The sequence below is a fragment of the Bufo gargarizans genome, chromosome 6 (genome assembly GCF_014858855.1).
Source record: "Bufo gargarizans isolate SCDJY-AF-19 chromosome 6, ASM1485885v1, whole genome shotgun sequence".
Lineage (NCBI taxonomy): Eukaryota > Metazoa > Chordata > Amphibia > Anura > Bufonidae > Bufo > Bufo gargarizans.
Genome location: NC_058085.1, coordinates 550,699 through 575,367, shown reverse-complemented (window position 1 = coordinate 575,367; position 24,669 = coordinate 550,699). Strand labels below are relative to the sequence as shown.

Here is a 24,669-nt window from a genome sequence, read left to right as displayed (position 1 = left end):
TCACCCAGTGGCACGCCCCCCGGGCTCCACCACCTCAGCAGAAGGGAGCTGTCTGTCCTTCCCATCATCTGCTGGTCCTGATGCTCCTGCTCCTTGCCCTCCTACTCCTCATGAGTCATTCCGTCAACAAATCGATCACTGAAGCGATTGCCAAGAGACAGCAGTATGCGTGCACTCATCCAATGGCCCAGAAACTGAATGTGCTCCTGTCCAAGTTGCTCGTGCTGCAGTACCTCCTTTTCCAAGTGGTGGACTCTGCACCTTTCAGAGAACTGATGGCTTGTGCCAAGCCAAGGGGAAGCGTCCCAATCTGTCATTTGTTTGCCAAAAAGGCACCAGCCACATGTAGAACAGAAGGTGGGCCAGTCATTGAGCCTGTTGGTGTCTGCCAAAGTGCACGGCAGCGCCGAGGTGTGGAGCTGTAACTACGGTCAGGGACAATATATGTCCTTTACAGCCAACTGAGTGAATGTGGTTCCTTCATAGCCAGACCAGCAACTTGGCCAGGTGATGCAGCTTCCGCCTCCACCTTGCCACGCCGTTGGTCCTGCAAAAATGTCCGCTTCTGCCTCCTCATCCTCCACCGTGTACTTAGCCTCCACTGCATGGACAATTCACAGGGGCCCTCCAGCATACCACATGTGCAGGGCTCGGCAATGTCACGCTGTTCTGCACCTCATTTTCCTGAGCGAACAAAGTCACACAGGGGAGGAACTGCTCCGTGTCCTTCAGCAAGAAATCGAATCCTGGCTTTCTCCGCGACAACTCAAAATCGGAACCATGGTGACCAAAAACAAGAAGAACATGGTGTCGGTGCTGCGTCAAGGAGGGCTGAGTCATGCGCCCTGAATGGCACACGTGTCAAGTCTGGTTGTCGAGCGGTTCCTGAAGTCTTCCACCCATCTGCAAGTCTTCCACCCATCCTAAAAATGGCCAGGAAACTTGGTATGCACTTCAGCCACTCGTACACCGCAAAGCACATCCTCTTTGAGCTGCAGTGGCAGAACGGCATCCCCCCAACATAGGCTGATATGCTACTTTTCCACCTGTTGGAATTCCACCCTTCATATGTTGGACCGGCTATACGAACAGAGAAAGGCCATAAACGATTTCTTGATGATCCAAGCGGACAGGAGTACTTCCCTGTGTAATTTTGATGTTAGCCAGTGGCAGCTCATGCAGGACACCTGCTGTTTGCTCAGGACCTTTAAGGAGGCCACGTTATTTGTCAGTCCCCAGGACTACGGGATGAACAATGTCATTTCACTGCTTCATGTCCTGGAACAGATGCTGGTAAATCTGACTGGTCAGGGGACTGGAGACATGGTGCCTAGATCTCACAACCACATGAGCCCTGTGGGGGCTGAACTGGAGGAGGAGGAGTAGGAGGACATTGGAGAGCAATCAATGTGTAGCGAAATGGGTCATTTTGACAAGCAAGTGACAGGAGAGGAGGAGCAGAAGCAGCCAGAGGAGCTACATGGAGATGAGGAATGCAGATTGAGGCAGGGACTCCCTTCGAGTCACTTGCACAAATGGCACAATGCATGCTCACTTGCTTGCGTAGTGAGAGCCGAATTGTCACCATTCTGCAGAGGGATGAATTCTAGCTCTCCACCCCTTGCTACCGATCCAAAATGGGGGGCTTTTTTTTTTTTTTACACCTGCTGAGAGGGAGGACAAACTGAACTACTAGAGAGACATCCTATGTAGTCAGTTGGCCGCTGCCTATCTACACCATCGTCCATCCTCTCGCAGGTCTGACCGGGGGGCCCTCTGCGCTCACGTTCCACTGCCATGGCTGCTGGGGAGGGGTGGGGCGGCAGGAGTTTACCTCCAATAGGGTGTACTAGGGATAGTGCCCGGGAACAGGGAAAGGTATCCGGATGGGGTCGCTCCTTGCGGGGCAAGTACTTCGTATAGATAGGCAGGGTATTCTCAGTCCCTTCCCCCTGGAAAGGGTGCATTAGCGACTTACACTCCCATTTCCTATATACGCTGAAGTTCATCATTGGCATTGTTCCTGATTGGTACCACCATCCTTGGTATCCTTTTCATCTCCAGTATATAAAGGATATCCGTCTCCTTGAAGCTCATCATATTGGAAGATACCTGATCATTAACCTGCATAGCCATCGATGGGTAAGATCGTTCCTTTTTATACATATATATAGGCACCAATCAGTGTATGTTCGTCTAGGCCTAATATGGGCTGTCTATGTTCTTGTTGGTTCTTACTGTGGCACAGCGTAGTCATTTTAACATTATCATTATTAAATGTTAAGTTTTACCCCCTCTGTCCCCTAGGGGATCAGTATTTTTGTATTTTCATACAGGAGGTGAACATGTCCATATGTAGAATCTGTGGGCAGAAGGTAAAGCGTGGCACCATGTGGCACGTGGCAATGTTGGCACCACGGCCCTGCTTCAACACATGCAGCGTCACCATAAAGTGGCCTGGGAGACCTTGTTGGTTCTTACCGTGACACAGCGTAGTCATTTTAACATTATCATTATTAAATGTTAAGTTTTACCCCCTCTGTCCCCTAGGGGATCAGTATTTTTGTATTTTCATACAGGAGGTGAACATGTCCATATGTAGAATCTGTGGGCAGAAGGTAAAGCGTGGCACCATGTGGCACGTGGCAATGTTGGCACCACGGCCCTGCTTCAACACATGCAGCGTCACCATAAAGTGGCCTGGGAGACCTTGTTGGTTCTTACCGTGACACAGCGTAGTCATTTTAACATTATCATTATTAAATGTTAAGTTTTACCCCCTCTGTCCCCTAGGGGATCAGTATTTTTGTATTTTCATTCGTGTCTTGGAAGAACAGGTCATCTCCGTCCTTTCACTATTCAGGGATCTTTAGAGTTAGTATGTCCCGAGATTCCGGTGTATGAGCCCTCCTACCATCTGGGTCCGCTCATATGGATAGGAGTCAGGGCGAGGATTAGGGATGCTTTAGGACAGTGGTGGCGAACCTATGGTATGGGTGCCAGAAGAGGCACTCCCAAGCCCTCTTTGTGGGCACCTGCACCCTGGAAAATGTCTATGGTGTACCAATATGCCTTAGACTTTTCCTGTCCTTCATCAGCGCATGGCACACTATATACAGCACAGGCAGTGCATTGAATGAAGGCAGGCTATTATAGCTAATTGATAAAGTACATGGAAGATATGCTATTGGACTGTAGTACTTAAGGTTAAATTGCAGTGTTGGCACTTTGTGATAAATAAGTGGGTTTTGGGTTGCAGTTTGGGCACTCTGCCTATAAATGGTTCGCCATCACTGCTTTAGGAGTTTACTTGCTCCCTTTTCCGGGTGTTTATTCCCGTTTACCTTCGGTGTACGGTGTGGAGTTTCCCCCCACTCCCCACTGTGACACCTCCAGTCATGGAATAGCGAGAACATCGATATGTACCTGAGTAAAGAGGGCGGGACGGAATCTCCTACAGCATGGTAATGTGGCAGACAAAAGTATGTCTTTTGGGATGGATTATGGAGTGAGTAATATGTGAATGTTTTTAAGAAGTAATGAGGGGGTTAATGGGTAAGGCTTAGCAGTAACCAATGCGGGGCCATGAGACTGTATTTAATGTTCACTGGGTTATCTGTGTATTGGGAGCTTGATAAAGACCATTAGGTTGAAACGTTGCTGCACAAGGTGTAATAAAGAAATTGATTGGAATCCCTCTGGAGTGCCGTGACTTATTCTATATTACCACCACACTATGTCACCTTGCAACTCTGTGGCCTCCTCATGCTGCTGCCACCTCCACACTACCTTGCCACTTTTTTCGGCCTGGCTGACATAATTTATTTGACCCTTCTTCTGATCTGTCAGAAGGAAGTAAAAATGAGATGCACAACGGATCCTGTATGTGTAGCAGCTGTAAGGCCTCTATGGTCCCATCAGAATTGGCTTGTGATTTGGTAGCCAAAAGCAGGAGTGGGTACAAAACACCGAAGACATGCAAATATTCCATTCACTTGTCATCTCGGTTTTGGATCTACTCCTCTTTTTTTTGGGCATTAGCAATACTGATGGATTACTGACCAAATGCTGACCAAGTGAAGGTGGGTTAGTGTTCTGACGGATCAGAGGAAGGGCAAAATAATCTGTGACGTCAACACAAACTTACTGCTGACACCGTCTCCACTCTGTCGGAGGACTCTACTTGTATAAGCGTTTAATAGAACAGGTTCTGTAGACATCTATGTGGAATCAGCTGACGAGGGTGTAAAAGGAGTGCGCTTCTTCTTGGCGTTAACATCGACCTGTAAGGCTGAGTTCATACTTGAGTTATTTGGTCAGTTTTGGCCCCGTAACTGCCCAAATAAGTGAAGTGTGCAGTGATTCTAAGAGCGACGCCTGTCATCTGCATGTCATACTGACTCTCAGTATAATTTCACTACCACAGCAGACTCCCTATCCTGTTACTGCAAGGCACAGTGTTCTACACCACTATAAAGGCTCTCTGCAGCCAGGAAAAAGCCATTTTTTTAACCCGATTCGGTGTGAATAAATTCGGATTGAATCAAATTTTTTTGGAAAAAGAAAACAGCGAACCAGCCAAATCGAATTTTTGAAAAATTCTCTCATCTCTATTTATGAGCTACTGCGACGTTTAGGTCTCATGACACTCAGTTGGTGAAATGGAGCATTTAAGGAAAGTGGTGGGTACTATGGGGAAGGGGGGAGAGGAGCACTATGGGGTCATCTACGGGGGCACTGAGAAGGGGTATTTTATATTGCCACATTATGGGAACATTAATCAACTGGGGGCATTACAAGGGGGGTACGTTTTGCACATTATAAGGAGAATTATTTCTACTGGGGGGGGCATTATGGTGGGCTTTATTACTCCCCCATGGTATGACCCCCTAGTAGCAGCACCAGCCTCTCCCTGCTCTGCTGTCCCTCTGCCTATTCTCCAAATCCTTATTATGAAATCTTTCTCATTAGCATAAAGCAGATCAGTTCCACCGAGCCCCCGGCCAAAGTGTTGAAGTGGCGCCCGAGATCCCCAAGGGCCAAGCCAAGGAATTGTAAGTTTTCATGTGGAGTATGTTTATGTTATACACATATAGCCTACACTGTGCCGCACAATATACAGTATACCGCTACACTGTGTCACACAATGTACAGTATACCTCTACACTGTGCCCCACAATATACAGTATACCTCTACACTGTGCCACACAATATACAGTATACCTCTACACTGTGCCCCACAATATACAGTATACCTCTACACTGTGCCCCACAATATACAGTATACCTCTACACTGTGCCCCACAATATACAGTATACCTCTACACTGTGCCCCACAATATACAGTATACCTCTACACTGTGCCCCACAATATACAGTATACCGCTACACTGTGCCCCACAATATACAGTATACCTCTACACTGTGCCCCACAATATACAGTATACCTCTACACTGTGCCCCACAATATACAGTATACCTCTACACTGTGCCCCACAATATACAGTATACCTCTACACTGTGCCCCACAATATACAGTATACCTCTACACTGTGCCACACAATATACAGTATACCGCTACACTGTGCCACACAATATACAGTATACCTCTACACTGTGCCACACAATATACAGTATACCGCTACACTGTGTAGGGGTTATACTGTTTATTGTACAGCATGGCACAGAGGTTATATTGTCCGGCATGGTGTAACCTCCATACATTTTATGTTCAGTATACAGTAATCCTCCTTGCCATCTATGCTTTGAATCTGGTTTTATATGTCACTTGGTTTTTGTACATTTACTTGCGTGTGCTAGTTGAGACCTGCTGTGATTGGGTTTTAGTTAGTTATTAAATGCTAACGTGACAGTTTTTTGGTTTTGCACATTATTTTCTTAAGAGATGTCTAAGTAGCCAGTTAATGTATGCAGACATGTTTTTGCCAGTCTCAAGTATAAGTTTGACGAAATGCACTTGTGAAAGTAAGTGTCCCTGAATGGCCGTTAGGAAATGTGGTCACCCTACTCCACATCCTCTGGACAAAGAGGTTTTTTGCCGCCGCTGAGATGAGTATCATTAGGAATTGCATAATGTCTACATGAAGTCACCTGCAACCTTCTGCTTAAAGGGCTTCTGTCACCCCTCTAAAGTCATTTTTTTGGGGGGGGGGCTAGTTAAATTCCTTATACTGCGATATATGAAAATATAATGGTTTTACTTACAGTCATGTGAAAAAATTAGGACACCCTTTGAAAGCATGTGGTTTTTTGTAACATTTTTAATAAAAGGTTATTTCATCTCCGTTTCAACAATACAGAGAGATTAAAGTAATCCGACTAAACAAAGAAAACTGAAGAAAAGTCTTTTCAAGATCTTCTGTAAATATCATTCTACAAAAATGCCTATTCTAACTGAGGAAAAAGATAGGACACCCTTGCCCCTAATAGCGAGTGTTACCTCCTTTGGCTGAAATAACTGCAGTGAGACGGTTCTTGTAGCCATCTACCAGTCTTCGACATCGGTCTGAGGAAATTTTACCCCACTCCTCAATGCAGAACTTTTTCAGCTGTGAGATGTTTGAGGGGTTTCTTGCACGTACAGCCCTTTTCAAGTCACCCCACAGCATCTCAATGGGATTCAAATCTGGACTTTGACTTGGCCATTCCAGGACTCTCCATTTCTTCTTTTTCAGCCAATCTTTGGTTGATTTACTAGTATGTTTTGGGTCATTGTCATGTTGCATGGTCCAGTTCCGCTTCAGCTTTAATTTTCTAACTGATGGTCTCACATGTTCTTCAAGCACCTTCTGATACACAGTAGAATTCATCGTGGATTCTATGATGGTGAGCTGACCAGGTCCTGCTGCAGCAAAGCAGCCCCAAACCATGACACTTCCACCTCCATGCTTCACAGTTGGTATGAGGTTCTTTTCTTGGAATGCTGTGTTTGGTTTACGCCAAACATGTCCTCTGCTGTTGTGTCCAAATAATTCAATTTTGGACTCATCTGTCCAAAGAACATTATTCCAGAAGTCCTGGTCTTTGTCAACTTTATCTCTGGCAAATGTCAGTCTGGCCTCGATGTTTCTCTTGGAAAGCAAAGGTTTCCTCCTTGCACACCTCCCATGCAAGTTAAACTTGTACAGTCTCTTTCTGATTGTAGAGGCATGTACTTCTACATCAACAGTAGCCAGAGCCTGCTGTAGTTCTCGAGATGACACTTTAGGGTTTTTGGAGACCTCTTTTAGCATCTTGCGGTCTGCTCTTGGGGTGAACTTGCTGGGGCGACCAGTCCTGGGCATGTTGGCAGTTGTTTTGAAAGCCCTCCACTTGTAGACTATCTTCCGGACAGTGGAATGGCTGATTTCAAAATCTTTTGAGATCTTTTTAAATCCCTTCCCAGACTCATAGGCTGCTACAATCTTTTTTCTGAAGTCCTCTGACAGCTCTTTTGCTCTCACCATGGTGCTCACTCTCACTTCAACAGTCAGGAGCATACCAAACTAAATGTCTGAGGTTTAAATAGGGCAAGCCTCATTCAACATGCAGAGTAACGATCTACTAATTATGTGCACCTGGTGTGATATACCTGTGTGAGATCTGAGCCAATTTAAGAGGGAATACATGTGAGGGTGTCCTATCTTTTTCCTCAGTTAGAATAGGCATTTTTGTAGAATGGCATTTACAGAAGATCTTGAAAAGACTTTTCTTCAGTTTTCTTTGTTTAGTTGGATTACTTTAATCTCTCTGTATTGTTGAAACGGAGATGAAATAACCTTTTATTAAAAATGTTACAAAAAACCACATGCTTTCAAAGGGTGTCCTAATTTTTTCACATGACTGTACCTTCATTCAGCAGTTTCTTCTAAAAACAAACTTTTATAATATGTAAATTAGGTCTCTACCAGCAAGTAGGGCGTCTACTTGCTGGTAGCCGCCGCAAAAAAACGCCCCCTCGTCCTGTTGATTGACAGGGCCAGCCGCGATCTCCTCCTCCGGCCGGCCCTGTCAGCATTTCAAAAAATCGCGCGCCTGTGTTCATTCGGCGCAGGCGCTCTGAGATGAGGAAGCTCGCCCCCTCAGCACTCCCTCAGTGCGCCTGCGCCGATGACGTCTTCTCTTTCGGTGATGTCATCGGCGCAGGCACACTGAGGGAGTTCTTAGGAGGCGAGCCTCCTCATCTCAGAGCGCCTGCGCTGAATGAACACAGGCGCGCGATTTTTGAAATGCTGACAGGGCCGGCCGGAGGAGATCGCGGCTGGCCCTGTCAATCAACAGGACGAGGGGGCGTTTTTTTGCGGCGGCTACCAGCGAGTAGACGCCCTACTTGCTGGTAGAGACCTCAGTTACATATTATAAAAGTTTGTTTTTAGAAGAAACTGCTGAAGGAATGTAAGGTAAGAGCATTATATTTTCATATATCGCAGTATAAGGAACTTAACTAGCCCCCCAAAAAAAAAATTACTTTAGTGGGGTGACAGAAGCCCTTTAATAATGGTGTCTAATATACTGATCATTTATCATTATTCTAGATATAATAGCCACTGCTGGGTGAGCAATGATAACGGAATGAAAAGGAAGGGTATATAAAATGAAAAAAAATATATAAGTATAACCTACCTCCAACAGAGGGCAGACAGGTCTTTCCACCGTCCTTCAAGCAACATTTACTTCCAGGAGCGCACTCGCTGTCAGAGGTGCAAAAATCATCACGTCGCTCAGTGGTTTTATTGGGGTTTTCAGGGCATGTGCCAGCCCTCTCTGTACGTACAGAAAGAATCATGGACATAGTAAGTGACTTACATAGCAAAGAAAATTACAACTACAATAAAAACAAATGCAAATCTAATACATGATCGCTAACCCCCCAAGCTTTGTTTATGCCCAAGTGCATTTCAACCTAAAATCACATAACTTAAAGGGGTTTTCTCAAGACGCAGGTTTATACTTACCTGCTCCCGGCGCACCGTCCACTTCCTGGTTTCGGCAGGGGGCAGGCTCCATCTTCATTGATGTTTTCTCCCGGCCAGGCCGTGCGCTGTACTGAATGCGCACGCCGAGTCCGCGCATGCGTTCTGGTGACTTCTTCCTGGCCAGTATAGAAGTCACCAGGGCGCATGCGCAGACTCGGCGTGCGCGTTCAGTACAGAGCGCGGCCGGCCGGGAGAAGAAAAGGAGACGTCTGCACACTCGCGGCCACCGCGATTCCTGAGAAGAGCAGTGGCCGTAACCAGGGGAGATGGAAGACAACAGTCAGGTAAGTATAGGTTTATTTTTTCTAAGGGGTGGGGATTTGTTAATTAAATATATTTAGAAAAATGATCACTGTTAAATCATTAACAGATTTAACAGTGATCATTAAGATGATAATTGTGGACCTTTTAATAAGTGATGGCTTATCCCGAGGATAGGCTATGACTAGCTGATCAACAGGGGTTCGACACTCTGCATCCTGCCCAGCAGCGGTTTGGCTATAACTCCAGAGAATGAAGCAGACAATCAATGGGAGCAGCGCTAACTACCCTGTCACTCCCACCTTGGTAGGAGTGGGCTGGTTCTACCTCCTGCCAGGAGGGGGAGATGTCCAGTCTAGTGAAAGAGACGAGGAGAAGAGGGTTCCTGTTATGATAGTGGGGAAGTAAGGATGGCACATGTCAGAGCTTCTACTCCCAGGAATTGTATCTTACTTCCTTGTGAGACCAACACTCCAGAGAGATCTGCAAAATTCCAGAGCACAGCTTCAAGAAAGCATCAGTGTAACAAGACAGCGAAATACAGCTTTACAGACACTGCTGCAAGGTGAGGGACAATAGTTCAGACACTACCACCTACCTAAACCATCGCTAGGCCAGACTAACACTAACATCATACTACAGTGGACACCTATATCCACAAGTATGTGCTAGTGCCATCCTATTGCAATCCAACCAGCCACCATATTTAGTATTTATTGCTGCTGAATGTGCCACAAGTTATATTTTGCACTCAGTAAAAAGAGACTTTTATAAGTTTACTCCTGGCCTAATTCTTCAAACTACTTTCTCACTGCACCAATAGACAGGGATCAATGGCCTAAGGGAGTACACCGTGATTCAACATCTCATCAGGGTCACTACCACTCCTATGCTCTACACCAATTCCTCATGAGCTTGCTGCAGAGTTATAGCCGATCAACCATGCCGAGCATAGGCCATTACTTAACCCCTTTACCCGCACTTAGAAAAAATGTTTTTATATGTCATAGCAGCGTATCAAAGGTTTTGATGATTAGGGCCTGGTCGCTAGAATAAGGAGAGAGAGGCACATAGAGGAGACGGAATGAAGACAGACTCAGAGTTTGTATTGAGACTGTCTCCTGCAGTGAGAAAAGACAACAAGCTATCAAGATTGTGCCAAATTTTGCAGCAATTCACAACAATGTCCAGGTGCTTTGTTATTTGGGCACTCTATGACACGTTTACATACTGTAGGTATTGTACAGTGGTATTTGGACAATGTGGACATAGGTGATCTATATGGCTTATTATCTTCTTTTTGTTTCTTTGAACTATGTTCTTTTCTCCTCTTTCTGCTTTTGAAACAAATGAGTTAAGATGTCTTCACAAGCTATCAGGCCTTGATAGCAAATACATTGCATAAAAACCATGATGTGTCATGTAATATAAAGTAGCCATAATTCACTAAAAAGGGTTTTCAGGGGAATCATTGTTAGGCTACTTTCACACTAGCGGCAGGACGGATCCGACAGGCTGTTCACCCATTGACTATAATGAGGACGGGGGCGGAGCTCCGGCGCAGCACGGCAGTGCATGGCGAAAGGCCGTCGGACTAAAAGTACTGCATGTCCAACTTTTTAGTCCGGCGGCCTCTCACCGCGAACTGCCATGCTGCGCCGGAGCTCCGCCCCATCCCCATTATAGTCAATGGGGACGGAATGGCGGCACAGCAAAATGGCGGCAGGACGGATCCGACAGGGTGAACAGATACTCAGTACCAGTACCAGGAAGTGAAGCAGCGTTGGAAAGGCAACAACAGGGAATTGGTGAGTATTAAGAGTATTAATTATTTTTAGCCCAATCCTCCCGTGTGTGTGTCACGAACCAGCGAGTTTGAACCCACTGTGCCACGTGTCCTACCTCCTCTAAGGGCCTTGCCTAAATGAACCCCTCAATCTTCACAGTACCCCTAATTGTGGGGAAAGACTATCCCGAGGGGAACACCAGGTCGCTATCTCTTGAGGAGGATTGGAACACAAGGCAGCTGGTCCAGGCCGACCTGGAGATGGCAGAGCAAGGTAACAGAGGTACAGACAAAGTCAGCAGGGCAAGTCGTAACCAGGAGCAACAGTGCAGGACCTAAGGATGAGGCAGAGGCAATAGTCAAACAAGCAATAAGTCAGGGTAGGCATCACAGGTACAGGTCAGGCAGTCCGTCTCGGCAACAGGAGAGTCAAGGCGAGCAGGCAGGGATCAAACAGACAGCGGAGTCTAGAAACACAAGCACGGGTCGCTATTACAGTGTGTATAGATAGATAGATTATATATACACACACACACACACACATATATAGTAGCATTACTGTACTCGCTGGCAATTACAGATTTTCATGGAGACAGCAGTTTCAATGTCCAAACTGTGCTTTATTTGGACATTGGCATAACAGAGTAGCATAGTTATATTGTCACTTGGTGCGGTAAGGTTATAACGTCACTTGGTGTGGTAAGGTTATAGCACCAGCATAACAGAACATAAAACAAAATAAATACCTGCCCGTCTGGGCTCTACCTAATACACAGACGGTTCCTGTCTCACCTATAGAGTCCCGTTCACACCAGGGAAGATCAGGCTTCACTTAGCCTCACAGTCAGTCACCATGCTCTAACCACACAGGTCAGCTCTCCAGGCGTCATTCTGTAAGGGTCAGCCCCTAGAATTATCAAGTTGCATTTCCAGTGATAATATTTCACACAGACTGTAATGCCTTCCTCCAGCCACAAGAGGCCGCTGTGTGCTGAGTAAGAGTGAAAATAAAGTTGTTGATTCCAAAGGATGTAGGAGGAGTTCAAGTTCCCGGGCTTAGAGAGCTGGAGTGCTGTGAGTACAGAGAGAGAGTCTGGCTGATTTTTTTTCCTGGCTGCTGTGAGTCAGATCAACAGAGACTGCAAAGTGTGTTCAAGAGGAGAAAAAGCGTACAATTCAGAGACCAGTGACAGGATGGGTTACTCTTGTCAGAGCTGAACTATGTGGATGCCTGTACCTGCTATCTAGACAGAGAGAGGAAGAGACTATGCTGAGACAATCAAATGACCGGATCAGGAGCCTTCACGTACCAGACCAAGACAAGCAACTATCTGCAGAACTGTGAGTGTGCACCGGTGCAAAACTGTGGTAGGACATAGAGCAGGAGACTTAGTGCATTATAGAAACATGCCCTGGGTAGCAGGGGCAGACAGAATAATATTAGTGGAGAGTAGCTTGCATTTTTTGTGTTTGCTGTTTAGAGCGCATTTTGTTTGGATGCAAAGTTTAGTTATCCTTAGGCCTCATGCACACGACCATTGTTGTGTTCCGTTCCACAAAATGGGATTCCGTTGTTCCGTGATCCGTTTACGTTTTTGTTTCCTTGTGTCTTCCTTTATTTTTAGAGGATCACCAGACATGAAGGAAAGTAAAAAATAGTCTAAGTCAAGTTTGCCATGCAAATGATAGGAAAAAAACGGACGCGGACGACAATCTTGTGTGCCTCCGCTTTTTTTCACGGCCCCTTTGACTTTTATGGGTCCGCAAACTGTTTTCCGTGAAAAAAATAGGACAGGTTATATTTTTTTGACGGACTGGAACCACGGATCACGGACGCGGATGACAAACTGTGCATTAGCCGAGTTTTCAACGGACCCATTGAAAGTCAATGGGTCCGCAGAAAATAACGAAAAACGGAACAACGGACACGGAATGAAACAACGGTCGTGTGCATGAGGCCTTACTGTGAATTTATGTAAACCTGTTTACACTGTTGCCTCTGGGGCATCGGCGCAATACTCTTAATCCGATTTTCCGGCCGTTATATTTTGTCTTTTAATAAAGCCGGTATCTGTTCCAGCCTCCTTGTCTGATGTACTGTATTTGAACCCTGTCCTGCGGTCTATTCCTCCTCTGACCGCTACAAGTGGCACTAAAAGCAGGGTACAGTCACAGAGATGGAGGCGGCTGAAGGCAATGTGCATGAAGTTAATGTGAGCACCTGAGGCAATGGGGGAACCCCTGCAAGGGGCCTCCGTATGGGCACACTGTTTAACTTGCTGCCCAAATTTCATGGCCAGAACATGTCACTGTCGGACTGGGTGACAAGGCTACAGAGCACTGCTAGGATTTACAATGTCAGCTCAGAACTACGAGTAGAAATCACTTTGGCCGCTCTAAAGGGTGAGGCCTGAAGAAATGTGCTCCTACAACCAGAAGCCACGCTCAATACGTTGAAAGAGATCATGCGATTCCTTGAAGAAATATACAGTGAAACAGCTAGTGCAGGGTACCTCCGGGCAAAGTTCTTTTACCGGATTCAGAGGGAAGACGAAGGGGTCTCACAATATGCGACGGCGCTACAGGAAGTATTGGCCGAGGTACAGAAGAAAAAAAAAGAGGCAGACGGAGGAACCGGCATGGGACCTATAGACCGGATACTGCGGGAACAATTCATTCTGGGGCTCTACAGCACTCCCCTGAAACAGGCCCTGCAGGAACGAGTCAGGGTGAACCCTAACCTTTCGACAAATATTGGCAGAGGCTGTGGCACGAAGCAAAGAAGAAAGTTATGCTTCCGGAGTGATACGGACCCAGACCGTCACACCCCTCGGGGTTACAAAATATGAAGAGGTCCTGGTCAGGGTGGTGCAAGACTTACAGAGCTCCCTGAGTGCTATGCACGAAAAGTTGACGCACGTGGAAAAATGGATGGGTTTGTGCTATACCCCTGAGGCTGCCTATCCGGCCTGACAACAAATCAGGCGACCCTTTGGGTTCCTACACCAGAATATCCTCACCCTAATTTACCTTCTCACCAAGTTCCTCAATATCCTCCACTGAGGCCAGTCAGTCAAGTCCTAAGGGCACCGCCCGCATGCAGGCAAATAGAAGGCCGTCAAGAGGCACAGTGTTAGCGGTGTGGAAATTACGGACACTTCGCCAGAGGGTGTCGGAGTGATCCAGCTGAACACCCAGAACTGCCGTTAAACTTCTGGCCCCCGCAGTAGTGGGGCGTACTGTCGGGGCGGTGGAGAGCCAAGTTACTCAGCATGGCTCCGAACACCTGGTCGCAGGGTGTCCCACCATACGAGCTGAATTTGAAGGTGTTCCTGTCGACTGCTTAGTGGATACTGGGTCACAGGTGATGACCATGCCTGAGTCATTCTTCAACCGTTACTATCAAGCGCTGGCCAAGCCAGAGCGAGAGACATTGGTCCGGTTTACAGCCGCTAATCAACAACAGATCCCTGTCATGGGAGTCATGTGGATGAATGTACGGCTATGTGGACAAGACGTGGGGAGAAAAGGTATCCTGCTGGTCCCAGAGACGTTCAAAGAGGATGTAGCAGTGATAACGGGCATGAATATTCTGCGAGAATTGGACCAGATTATGTTCACTAAACGCTGACCGGGTTATTGGAAACAAGCCACTCTGCACAAACCCATCCAGAAAGCCTTTCAATGGTTGATCCGATTCTGTGTGACACAGAAGAGTGTCCCAGCACATCCGTCCGTGGGTACTATCCGAGTGCCAGGAAGGGCTACCCTCACCCTTCCCCCTGGCCGTTAGACTGTACTGACACTGCCCGTGGGAACCTTCCGCAAACTTGAATGTATGGAGGTAATCATTGAACCAGGGGGAAGCTAGGGGAGCTAGGCCAGGATGTCTTGGTGGCCTGGACCCTGGCGGTGGTCCAGAATGGACGAGTACCCATAAGAGCTGTGAATGTGGGACACCTAGAAGTCTCCTTGATGTAAGGAGTGGAACTGGCTCATGTGTACTTTCATCGGGGAGAAGTATTGAGTCGGAGAGAAAAGTGACTCTAGCTCCGGTAGGTGATGCTGTTTGGACGCTGGCAGTTACTGCCAGCGCAGAAGAGATGCCAACCCCAGAATGGAATGGTAGAACCATCTTGGACCAAATTGAGATAGATGTGAAGGCTATCAGTTCGGACCGCTTGTGAGCAGTTGAAACCATGCTGTAGGAGAATCAGGCTGCGTTTGCCCACCATGCCGATGACTTTGGCTGCACAGATGCTATCACGCATGAGATACCGACTGGGGACACGCATCCAATTCGGGAGAGATATCGGCAGATTCCGCCCAAGTTGTACCAGGAAGTGAAGACATTGTTGAAACAGATTATAGATTCCGGAGTGGTGCGTGGTAGCTAGAGCCCATGGGCAGCCCCAGTGGTGCTTGTCAAGAAGAAGGACGGCACTATTCGAATTTGTGTGGATTACCGGCGGTTGAATGCGTGCACCGCGCGAGACTCATACACTCTGCCTCGTATCGAGGAGTCTCTGACGGCTCTAGGACAGGCTAAATACTTCTCCACCCTGGATCTAGCAAGCGGGTACTGGCAGGTACCGGTGGCAGAACAGGACAGGGCAAAGACAGCATTTTTACTCCCCATGGGACTATTTGAATTCAACAGGATGCCATTCGGGTTGTCTAATGCCCCAGGCACCTTCCAGCGGCTGATGGAGAGATGTCTGGGAGACCTGAATTTTTAAGCCACTCTGATATACCTGGACGATATCATTGTGTACTCGACAAACCATTCCTCTTATCTACTGATGGCAGTCTCTACGGACTCGGGGCAGTCCTGATGCAGGTAAAAGATGGACATGAAAGAGTTATCGCCTATGCCAGTAGGTCCCTGCGGGATATGGAGCAAAACCCCCACAACTACAGTTCCTTTCAGCTGCAACTCCTTGCCCTGGTGTGGGCCATGACTGAGAAGTTTGTGGGATATCTGATAGGGGCTAAGATGTTTGTACGAACTGACAACAACTCCCTGGCCCATCTCGATACTGCCAAGCTAGGAGCCCTGGAGCAACGTTGGGCAGCTTGCCTTGCAAAGTATGATTTCTCGATTCGCTACCATTCTGCTACACTAAACACTAATGCCGATGGTCTGTCAAGGGTTACTTTTGAAACACTGGTAGGGGATCTAGATGAACAAAAATAAGAGGATGAAACTTAAGACTTGCGCAAGTTCGCACCCCCAGCATTTGCGGCACAGACAGGTGGGGAGGCCCATGCTCTACCCAAGGCATTAGGGAAAACGAATGAAGAATGTGGCCGAATACAAGAGGAAGACGTTGGACTGCGGCAGATAAAAGGCTGGTTAACCCAGCGAAGGAAACCCAATAGGGAAGAAAGGACTGACCTTGATGCTGAAATAAGGTCCATTTTACATCAATGGGACAGACTGGAAGTTCATGGAACTGTTTTGTACCACAAGTGGCAGCAGCCTGCTGATCTAGAGGCGAGGTGGCAAGTAGTAATTCCCAGAAGCGTGGCATGGGAGATAGCCAAAGAAGCCCATGAATTTGGAGCTCACTTCAGGCCAGTCAAGACCTACCAGTGGCTGCAGCGTTATGTATATTGTCAGCGACTGGAGTCCACGGTTGAGGAAGATTGCCGACAGTGTTGAGTGTGTGAACTCACTAAAATCACGGAACAGAGGGCACCCCTACAGGCCATACAGACCAAAGAACCGCTGGAAGCATTAATGATTGCCCCACAAGGATATAGTCTATCAGCCTACAGTACTGCCTGGTCAAGATTGACCACTTCTCCAAGTTTGCAGTGGTCACCACAACTAGGGACCAGACGGCTAAGTCCGCAGCTCGGGCTGTCTGTCAAGACTTCATCCGGGTCTACGGGTGTCCGAAGCTGATTCACTCAGATCAAGGAGCGTGCTTTCAAGGGAAAGTGATGGAGGAGCTACACCGACTGTATGGCATTGAAAAATCCCTGACCACCCCATATCGTCCCCAAGGGAACGGGGCCTATGAGCGCTTTAACCAGACACTGCTTCAAATGCTGAGGACGCAAAAGGAAGACAAGCAAACGATCGGATCAGGAGCCAGACTGTACCTGCCTTCACGTACCAGACCAAGACAAGCAGCTATCTGCAGAACTGTGAGTGTGCACCGGTGCTAATCTGTGGTAGGACATAGAGCAGGAGACTTAGTCAGTGCATTGTAGAAACGTGCCCTGGGTAGTAGGGGCAGACAGGAGAATATTAAAGGAGAGTAGCTTGCATTTTTAATGTGTTTTCTGGTTAGAGCGCATTTTGTTTGGATGCAAAGTTAAGTTATCCTTCCTGTGAATTTATGTAAACCTGTTTACACTGTTTCTGTCATTTGTCGATTGCGCCTCTGGGGCATCGGCGCAATACTGTTAATCCGATTTTCCGGCCGTTATATTTTGTCTTTTAATAAAGTCGGTATCTGCTCCAGCCTCCTTGTCTGCTGTACTGTATTTGAACCCTGCCATCTTTTTCTCCTCTGACCGCTACAATTCCCCCAGACTTTGATTTATTTTTATTCCCCACTAATGATTCTAGCACTCTACATCCGGGATCGCTCAGGTTAGTGGTAATACCTGTAGTGGAAGGGTGCAGACTGGGAGGTCCCACTGCCAGCCAATCCTACCTTTCAGTCAAAATAAAATCCAGCCCATGAAGTATCAACAAAACAGCTCCAGCAAACTATCTCTGCTGAAACAAGTGCAGGTTTCTGGATTTCACCTATCTTTCCCAGTTGAGGAATCTGGGTGAGATATACAAGCCTTCCACCAATTTACCATACACATTACCACTAGTGGTCTCTCAAGATACAATATTAATCGGTTCCAGGATGGCCATTGTATGGTGAAACCATTGTAACTTGAGTAATCGGTTCCAAAGCCCCAAAATGTCATCCAAGATAAGAGAAAATGAAGCTTTAAGAAAAATAAGCAGATAACTAAGAGAGATAAAACAAGTCCTTTCATATAACATCCAGGAATAGCTGCTAACTAGCAACTAATACAGCTATTTTACCAGAGAAGTAACCTTGATTGGTTGTATCTGAGGGCTTGTTCACACAAACGTGCAGTATTTTGCGGTCCGCAAATTGCGGATCCGCAAAACACGGATGCCGTCCGTGTGCCTTCCGCAATTTGAGGAACGGACGGCCCTTTATAGAAATGCCTATTCTTGTGTACGGACAAGAATAAAACATGATTCATAATGTGGCCACGGAATGGAGCAACGGATGTGGACAGCACACGGAGTGCTGTCCGCATCTTTTGCAGCCCCATTAAAGTGAAGGGGTTCGCACCAGAGCCGCAAAAAATGCGGCTTAGATGCGGAACCAAACCGCGGCCGTGTGAATGAGCCCTGAGTCTGAGACATTGTATATTTAGGCTACTTTCACAATCGCGTTTGGTGCGGATCCGTCATGGATCTGCACAGACGGATCCGTTCAGATAATACAACCGTCTGCATCAGTTCAGAACGGATCCATATGTATTATCTTTAACATAGCCAAGACGAATCCGTCTTGAACACCATTGAAAGTCAATAGAGGACGGATCCGTTTTCTATTGTGCCAGATTGTGTCATAGAAAACTGATCCGTCCCCATTGACTTACATTGTGTGTCAGAACGGATCCATTTGGCTCAGTTTCGTCAGACGGACACCAAAGCACTGCAAGCAGCGTTTTGGTATCTGCCTCCAAAGCGGAATGGAGACTGAACGGAGCCAAACGGATGCATTCTGAGCGGATCCTTTGCCATTGACATTCAGAATGCATTAGGGCAAAATCTGATCCGTTTTGGACCGCTTGTGAGAGCCCTGAACGGATCTCACAAATGGAAAGCTAAAACGCCAGTGTGAAAGTAGCCTTGGTCTGGTTTTAACTTACAATGGGTCAGAAAAGCCCATTGTATGTTGAAAATATGGTATGTTTAGAGATGAGTGAATTTTTGAAAAGTTTGATTCGACTGATTCGCCTAATTAAAAAAAAAAATTGGGTTTGTGACGAATTACTTCGTCACGAAGCGCATTTTTTTTTTGTAAGTAGCGGGTGCAGTGACAGGGAGCTGTGATAGCGCCGCCACCAGTCTTTGTACCCCTCAGATGCCACATTTAAAAACTGTGTAAAATGAACATTACAAAAATTCTATGAAACTTGCCGCCTTTCTTTGCTCGTGACGGGCCGGCCGCCACCATCTTGCTTGAAGATCACGAGCGAAATCTAACATAGCACAAGATTACGTCATCACGGCGGCCGGTGTGTTAATGTCATACGTCACTGCACATGGGATTTCAGCAGAGATCTTCAATCGAGATGGCGGCTGATGGCCCGTTTCAAGCAAATAGAGGTAAGTATGATTTTTTTTGTTTCTCCACTATTTCAGGTTAAATCGATTCGCTAACATGAAGCACGAGGAAATTCGGCTTTGAGGCGAAACAAATTTATCTTGAAATTCCAGTTTGTGGGATTCGATTAGCTCATCTCTAATTATATATATATATATATATATATATATATATAATTTTTATTTTATTTTATTTTTTTGAGAAATAGATTTATACCATTTATTGCTGTATAATGCACACAGACTGACCTTCAGCGGGTGGTTTACAGATTGCGTATCCATTATCTTCGCAGCATTTTTTGCTTCCTGTGCATTTATTGTCATTTTCACATTCCCTAGTTTTTGTAAAATATGATGAATTAAAGAATCTCTCTGGAGGACACACTCCCGGCTTCACAATCTCTAGAAAAAAGGTCACAGACAAAGCAGTTTACATAATGTCATTATTTAGTATTCATTTTCACAACTGGTCGCAAAAGCAGATTCACCCAAAATTCTGTGTCTGCCATGGAGACTGATAATTATAATTGGCCTTACTTATTCATAGGAAGTGAGGCTTTAAAGAGGACTGTCTGTCCTGTTTTAGTAAATACTTGCATTCCTCATGAAATAAGGATAAGGGCTTGTTCACACGGCCGTGTGTCCCCCGTGGCCATATTGTGGGTTCGCAATACATGGGACACTGGCCGTGTGCATTCCGCATCAGGGATGCGGACCCATTCACTTGAATGGGTCCGTAAATCCAGAAAAGCGGAACGGAACCCTACGGAAGCACTACGGAGTGCTTTTGATGGGGTTCCATTCAGTGCTTCCGTTCCGCAAAAAGATAGAACTTGTCCTATCTTTTTGCGGAACGGACGGATTGCAGACCTGCATGCGGCAGCCCCACGGTCGGTGCCCGTGAATTGCGGACCGCAATTTGCGGTCCGATTCTAGAGAATCTTTCCTCGTAACTCTGTTTTGCTGTTCCTTTGTTATTCCTTCTAAAAGTTTCTGAATAAACTAACAGCTGGGTGTTACCATTCCCCAAGGGAGTGTGTGCCTACACAATCTGACGCTGGCAGCACTGATTGGAAGAGCGTATAGAAACACAACCCCGACTAGTAACACCAAGCTGTCAATGTATGCATCATATTCAAGGAGGAATAACAGAGGAATGGCACAACAAAAAGTTCTAAGAATAGATTATGCAGAATATTAAGGGGAATTTTCATAAAAAAGTGTTTCACAGACATAACAGGAGAGCCAAAAGGTCCACTTAAAATGTTCTAAGTAATTGCTAATCTGTCCACAGTTGTTCAGGTGAAGTTCACATGGGACTTTGCTACAAGAAAAAACAGATGTTCAAATCTCTAGCATGCCGTCTCCTTTTTGATATTTGCCTTTTTTTCATTGTGTATGAACTTAGATTTGCCTTAGATCAAATTTGTCTTTAAATAATTTTAGTACTGTAGATGTAATATGGTTTTATCATGTTTTTGTAGCTTTTTATTAGTGTCATTTTGTATGCATGCAGTTTTTCTGGTATTTTCTCCATAGGCTTCCTAAAAATGTACAAAAATACACTATTTTAAAAATGCCACTACAAATGCACGCATACCATGAATAACTACCGTATTTATAGTGCAGACATTTCCTATAAGGATTTAATGCTATTTCGGCCAGGTTTATGTTAAAACGTAATATCCAAAAGGCTTTACATGGCATGTATAGCAATGTCATTATTAGGGTCGTTTATAAAAACGTTGGCATAAGTGGTTTTATAACAAATTTATTGCTGAAAGATATTGGTTTTGGTCACAGACTGAGCATTGCCCAGTAAACAATTACATAGAAACATAATAAAAGTGTCACTGACCTGATATTATAACAATACTACTAGCTCAGAATCTAATGTCGTACATAATGTAGGACATTACATTTAAAATTATTACATTTATTTAGTCTTGAGAAGAAGCGTCTAAGGTGGGGCATGATAAATATATAAGTGGGCTGTACAAAAATTTGTGGTGAAAAGTAGTGTTGAGCGAACTTCTGTTTTAAGTTCGGCGTCTAAAGTTCGGCTTCCGGTTAGCGGAGAATCCCGATATGGATTCCAAATTCCGTTGTGGTCCGTGGTAGCGGAATCAATAATCGGCCATTATTGATTCTGCTACCACGGACCACAACGGTATTCGGAATCCATATCGGGATTCTCCGCTAACCGGAAGCTGAACTTTAGACGCCGAACTTAAAACAGAAGTTCGCTCAACACTAGTGAAAAGCTTTTCCATGTAAAATCTACATAAAAGACAAGCGGGCGCTGCCTCCGTCTGGAGAAGAAAAATTTCAGTCTCCAGAGGCGTCAAGGCTTCTTTACTGTAAGAACTGTGAATCTGTGGAATAGTCTACCTCCGGGCGTGGTCACAGCAGGAACAGTGAACGTTTTTAATAAAGGCTTAGATGAATTCTTAAAATTGAATAACATTAATGCTTATGAAAATATGTAGAAATCGGAATCTCTCTCCCCTTCTTATATTTAACTTATTTTGAAAGAATTTTTGATGATTTTATTTTTCATTTTCTATGTCAATATCTATATATAAACAACATAAAATCCTGCAATTTTCAGAATGGCCACTAAGTCTAATATTAGGTGCCACTTGTTGGTCCGTACAGATTACTTTGCTGCAGTTATCTGCTCATCTGGCATTCTAATCCTGCCTGTAATGGTATCACCTCTTTGTATAGATAAGACAGGATCCACCATTGACAAAAGGTGATTGTCAAATCTTATCTATTTTTTTCCTTGTACAGTGACCTCTGCACAGGCCACAGAGCATGCCTAGAAAACTATCCCATAGAAGTCAATGAGGTCCCCTCCAGATCACTGCGTCTATTGCCCATTTGACTGCCGTAAAGCAATTTTCCTACTGTTCTCTAAATGCTGTTAACAACAGCTCAGGCAAGATGGACGCCCCCCATAATCATGTTCAGAAAATAGAATAAATAATCTGTAATCATAAAATAAAGGCAGAATAAGGTTTTAACTGGCCAATAAAATTTTTGGTGAGACTTTCCCTTTAACTATATGTAACTATGTGATTATACAGTTTCACATTCCAGGGTCCTAAAAATGTCACGGTAAAGGATAATAATGAAATGTTCTACTTAATTTGATGCTTAAATGCTATGTAAACCTTTGGGGGCTATATTTTATTATTGCATTTTTTCAGTTGGTCTTTAGTAAACATTTTGAGCCCCTTTCTCTGTACTGCCTTGAGATTCTCTAGTAGCAGGCTCTGTATTTTTACTGTTTCCCATCAGGCAGCTCAACTGACGGCTCCTCATCTCTGACCATTTTTATCTTACTGATAAGAATGTGGCTTAAATAAATATTTATGACCTTTTAGTAATTAAAAGATAAGGTTAATTAGATGACCGGCACAAAGTGAAAGTACGATTCACACAGCTAGACAGTTAACCCTTTATGACAGAATGCCTGAAAATGTTAATAAAGACCAATTGAAAAAAATATATATATATTTTGCCTAAAATGAGTAAAATGCAATTATTAGAAAAATTGCCACCAAAGATGTAGATGTGGCACTACAGGTTTACATCTCAAGGTCCTAAAAAATGTGATGGTAAAGGATCATAATGTGATACTTAAGGATCACACTCTGAGCTTCTAGAAAAATTTGATGCTAAAGGTTCACAACTCAAGGTCCTACATAATGTATCATTGGATGCGGAACCATGACAATGCCATAAGAATTATCATTATTGAAGGCCACAACAAAGCGATTGAGGGATCACTGTCCCTGGCGCTACATAAAAGGTATGTTAAAGTGTCATTATCCCTAACCTTCTAAAATATGATGCAGTAGTAGGATATACTCTGACCCTACATAATTGGATGAGGTCTCACTATGTCTTCTCCTACAATACATATTTCCTCAAAAATTTTAAACTATGTTGTGAAGAGAAAAATAAGACAATATGGTGCCAATATAAATTGATCCAGCGATACCAAGTCCCCTGAGCTTCATAAGGAGACAACACCAATTGTTATACATTTTAGGACGGTCAGAATAATTTCAGATGTCAGCCCTAATGTACCCCAGTGTGCATACTACAGACTGTACATTATGTATCATATCTATCTGTTCTATAATAGTGCTACATCTAGCATTTACTCTTCAAAACTTACGAGCTGATGATGTTCTCAGGGCAACAACACAAATCAGGAGCCCCAGGAGGGAGGCTTGAATTCCATTCATCTTCATCTCTACGAGAGGTATGAGAGCTGTAATGTATCTTGGAGTACCAGGCTCTTATAAATATATAGGCGATGGTAATCTAGGTGTGGTGGGTGGCCTTACACAAACAAGGAAAATAATTAATCAATGGGATACTGTTTGTGTTACACATCTAAGTAATGATTGCAAAATTTCCCAAGAGAACTTTTATGACGTGAACTCAGATTACTCAACTGGAAAGTATTATAGTAACATGCTAAACCTGCTGATCTGATCTGGTACCATAGTAATGGACCTTCCCGCCATCCTTAGTAAAGACCTTTGAAAAATGGAGGTAGCTTTCTTGGGTCCAAGTGAAGAAGCTATACATGGTCCTTCCACCAGTAAATGACTTTACATTTCTCTCTGTAAATCACAATTTAAAAAATAAAATTTATAACTTATTTATAATTTATAAAATCAGCCTAACAATATGTGATAAAAAATAATAATAAGTAGTACCTGTAATTACCTACTAAATCCTGTCTCTCCAGGCCCTTGATGGTCTTTTTTACTTTGCTTCAATGATGATGTGCCGTACATCCCTGTGACCAGTGATGCATGCATGTACAGCATGTCGCATCAATGTATGTGATGTCATCACTGCAGGACAAATGAACAAAGACTGGTGGGGACCACAAAGGCATTACCATTGAAGCAGTGTGCAATTTGATGGGTTATTTTTTATTTTGATCACAGTTCCTAAAGTTAAAGGGTGCTACACTTTTTTCTTACTGATGATCTATCATGAGGTCTGACAGCTGGCCTGGGACTTCTACCGATCAGCTGTTAGAGAAGATAGCAGTGTCAGTAACATAGTCGCAGTAGTGTGGGTTGCCAGCACCCGGGGCAAGCCAATTATTCCGCCGAACGTCCCCCCACCTGTCGAAACTCCCCTTTTTTTTTTTTTAACAGATAATGCAGTCAACTGCAGTCCTATGTAACACCACCGATAACACAGTTATAACTCTCCGAGTACAGATA

The 24,669-nt window shown here is 44.9% G+C and overlaps 1 protein-coding gene across 2 annotated transcripts in view; it reads right to left on the bottom strand.

Moving 5' to 3' along the window:
• LOC122940436 (WAP four-disulfide core domain protein 3-like) overlaps positions 1–23,735 on the bottom strand; it is a 181,712-nt gene extending 157,977 nt beyond the window's left edge. Inside the window, exons 1-3 of one of the 2 annotated variants that reach the window (XM_044297112.1) lie at positions 23,598–23,735; positions 19,655–19,807; positions 8,623–8,763 (exon numbers count right to left, since the gene is read on the bottom strand). In XM_044297112.1, the coding sequence (XP_044153047.1) occupies positions 8,623–8,763; positions 19,655–19,807; positions 23,598–23,673 (370 nt within the window). In that variant the 5' untranslated portion in view covers positions 23,674–23,735. The remainder of the gene's footprint in view (positions 1–8,622; positions 8,764–19,654; positions 19,808–23,597) is intronic. The other variant, XM_044297113.1, reaches the window with a different exon arrangement.
• Between the last annotated feature and the right edge of the window lie 934 nt (positions 23,736–24,669).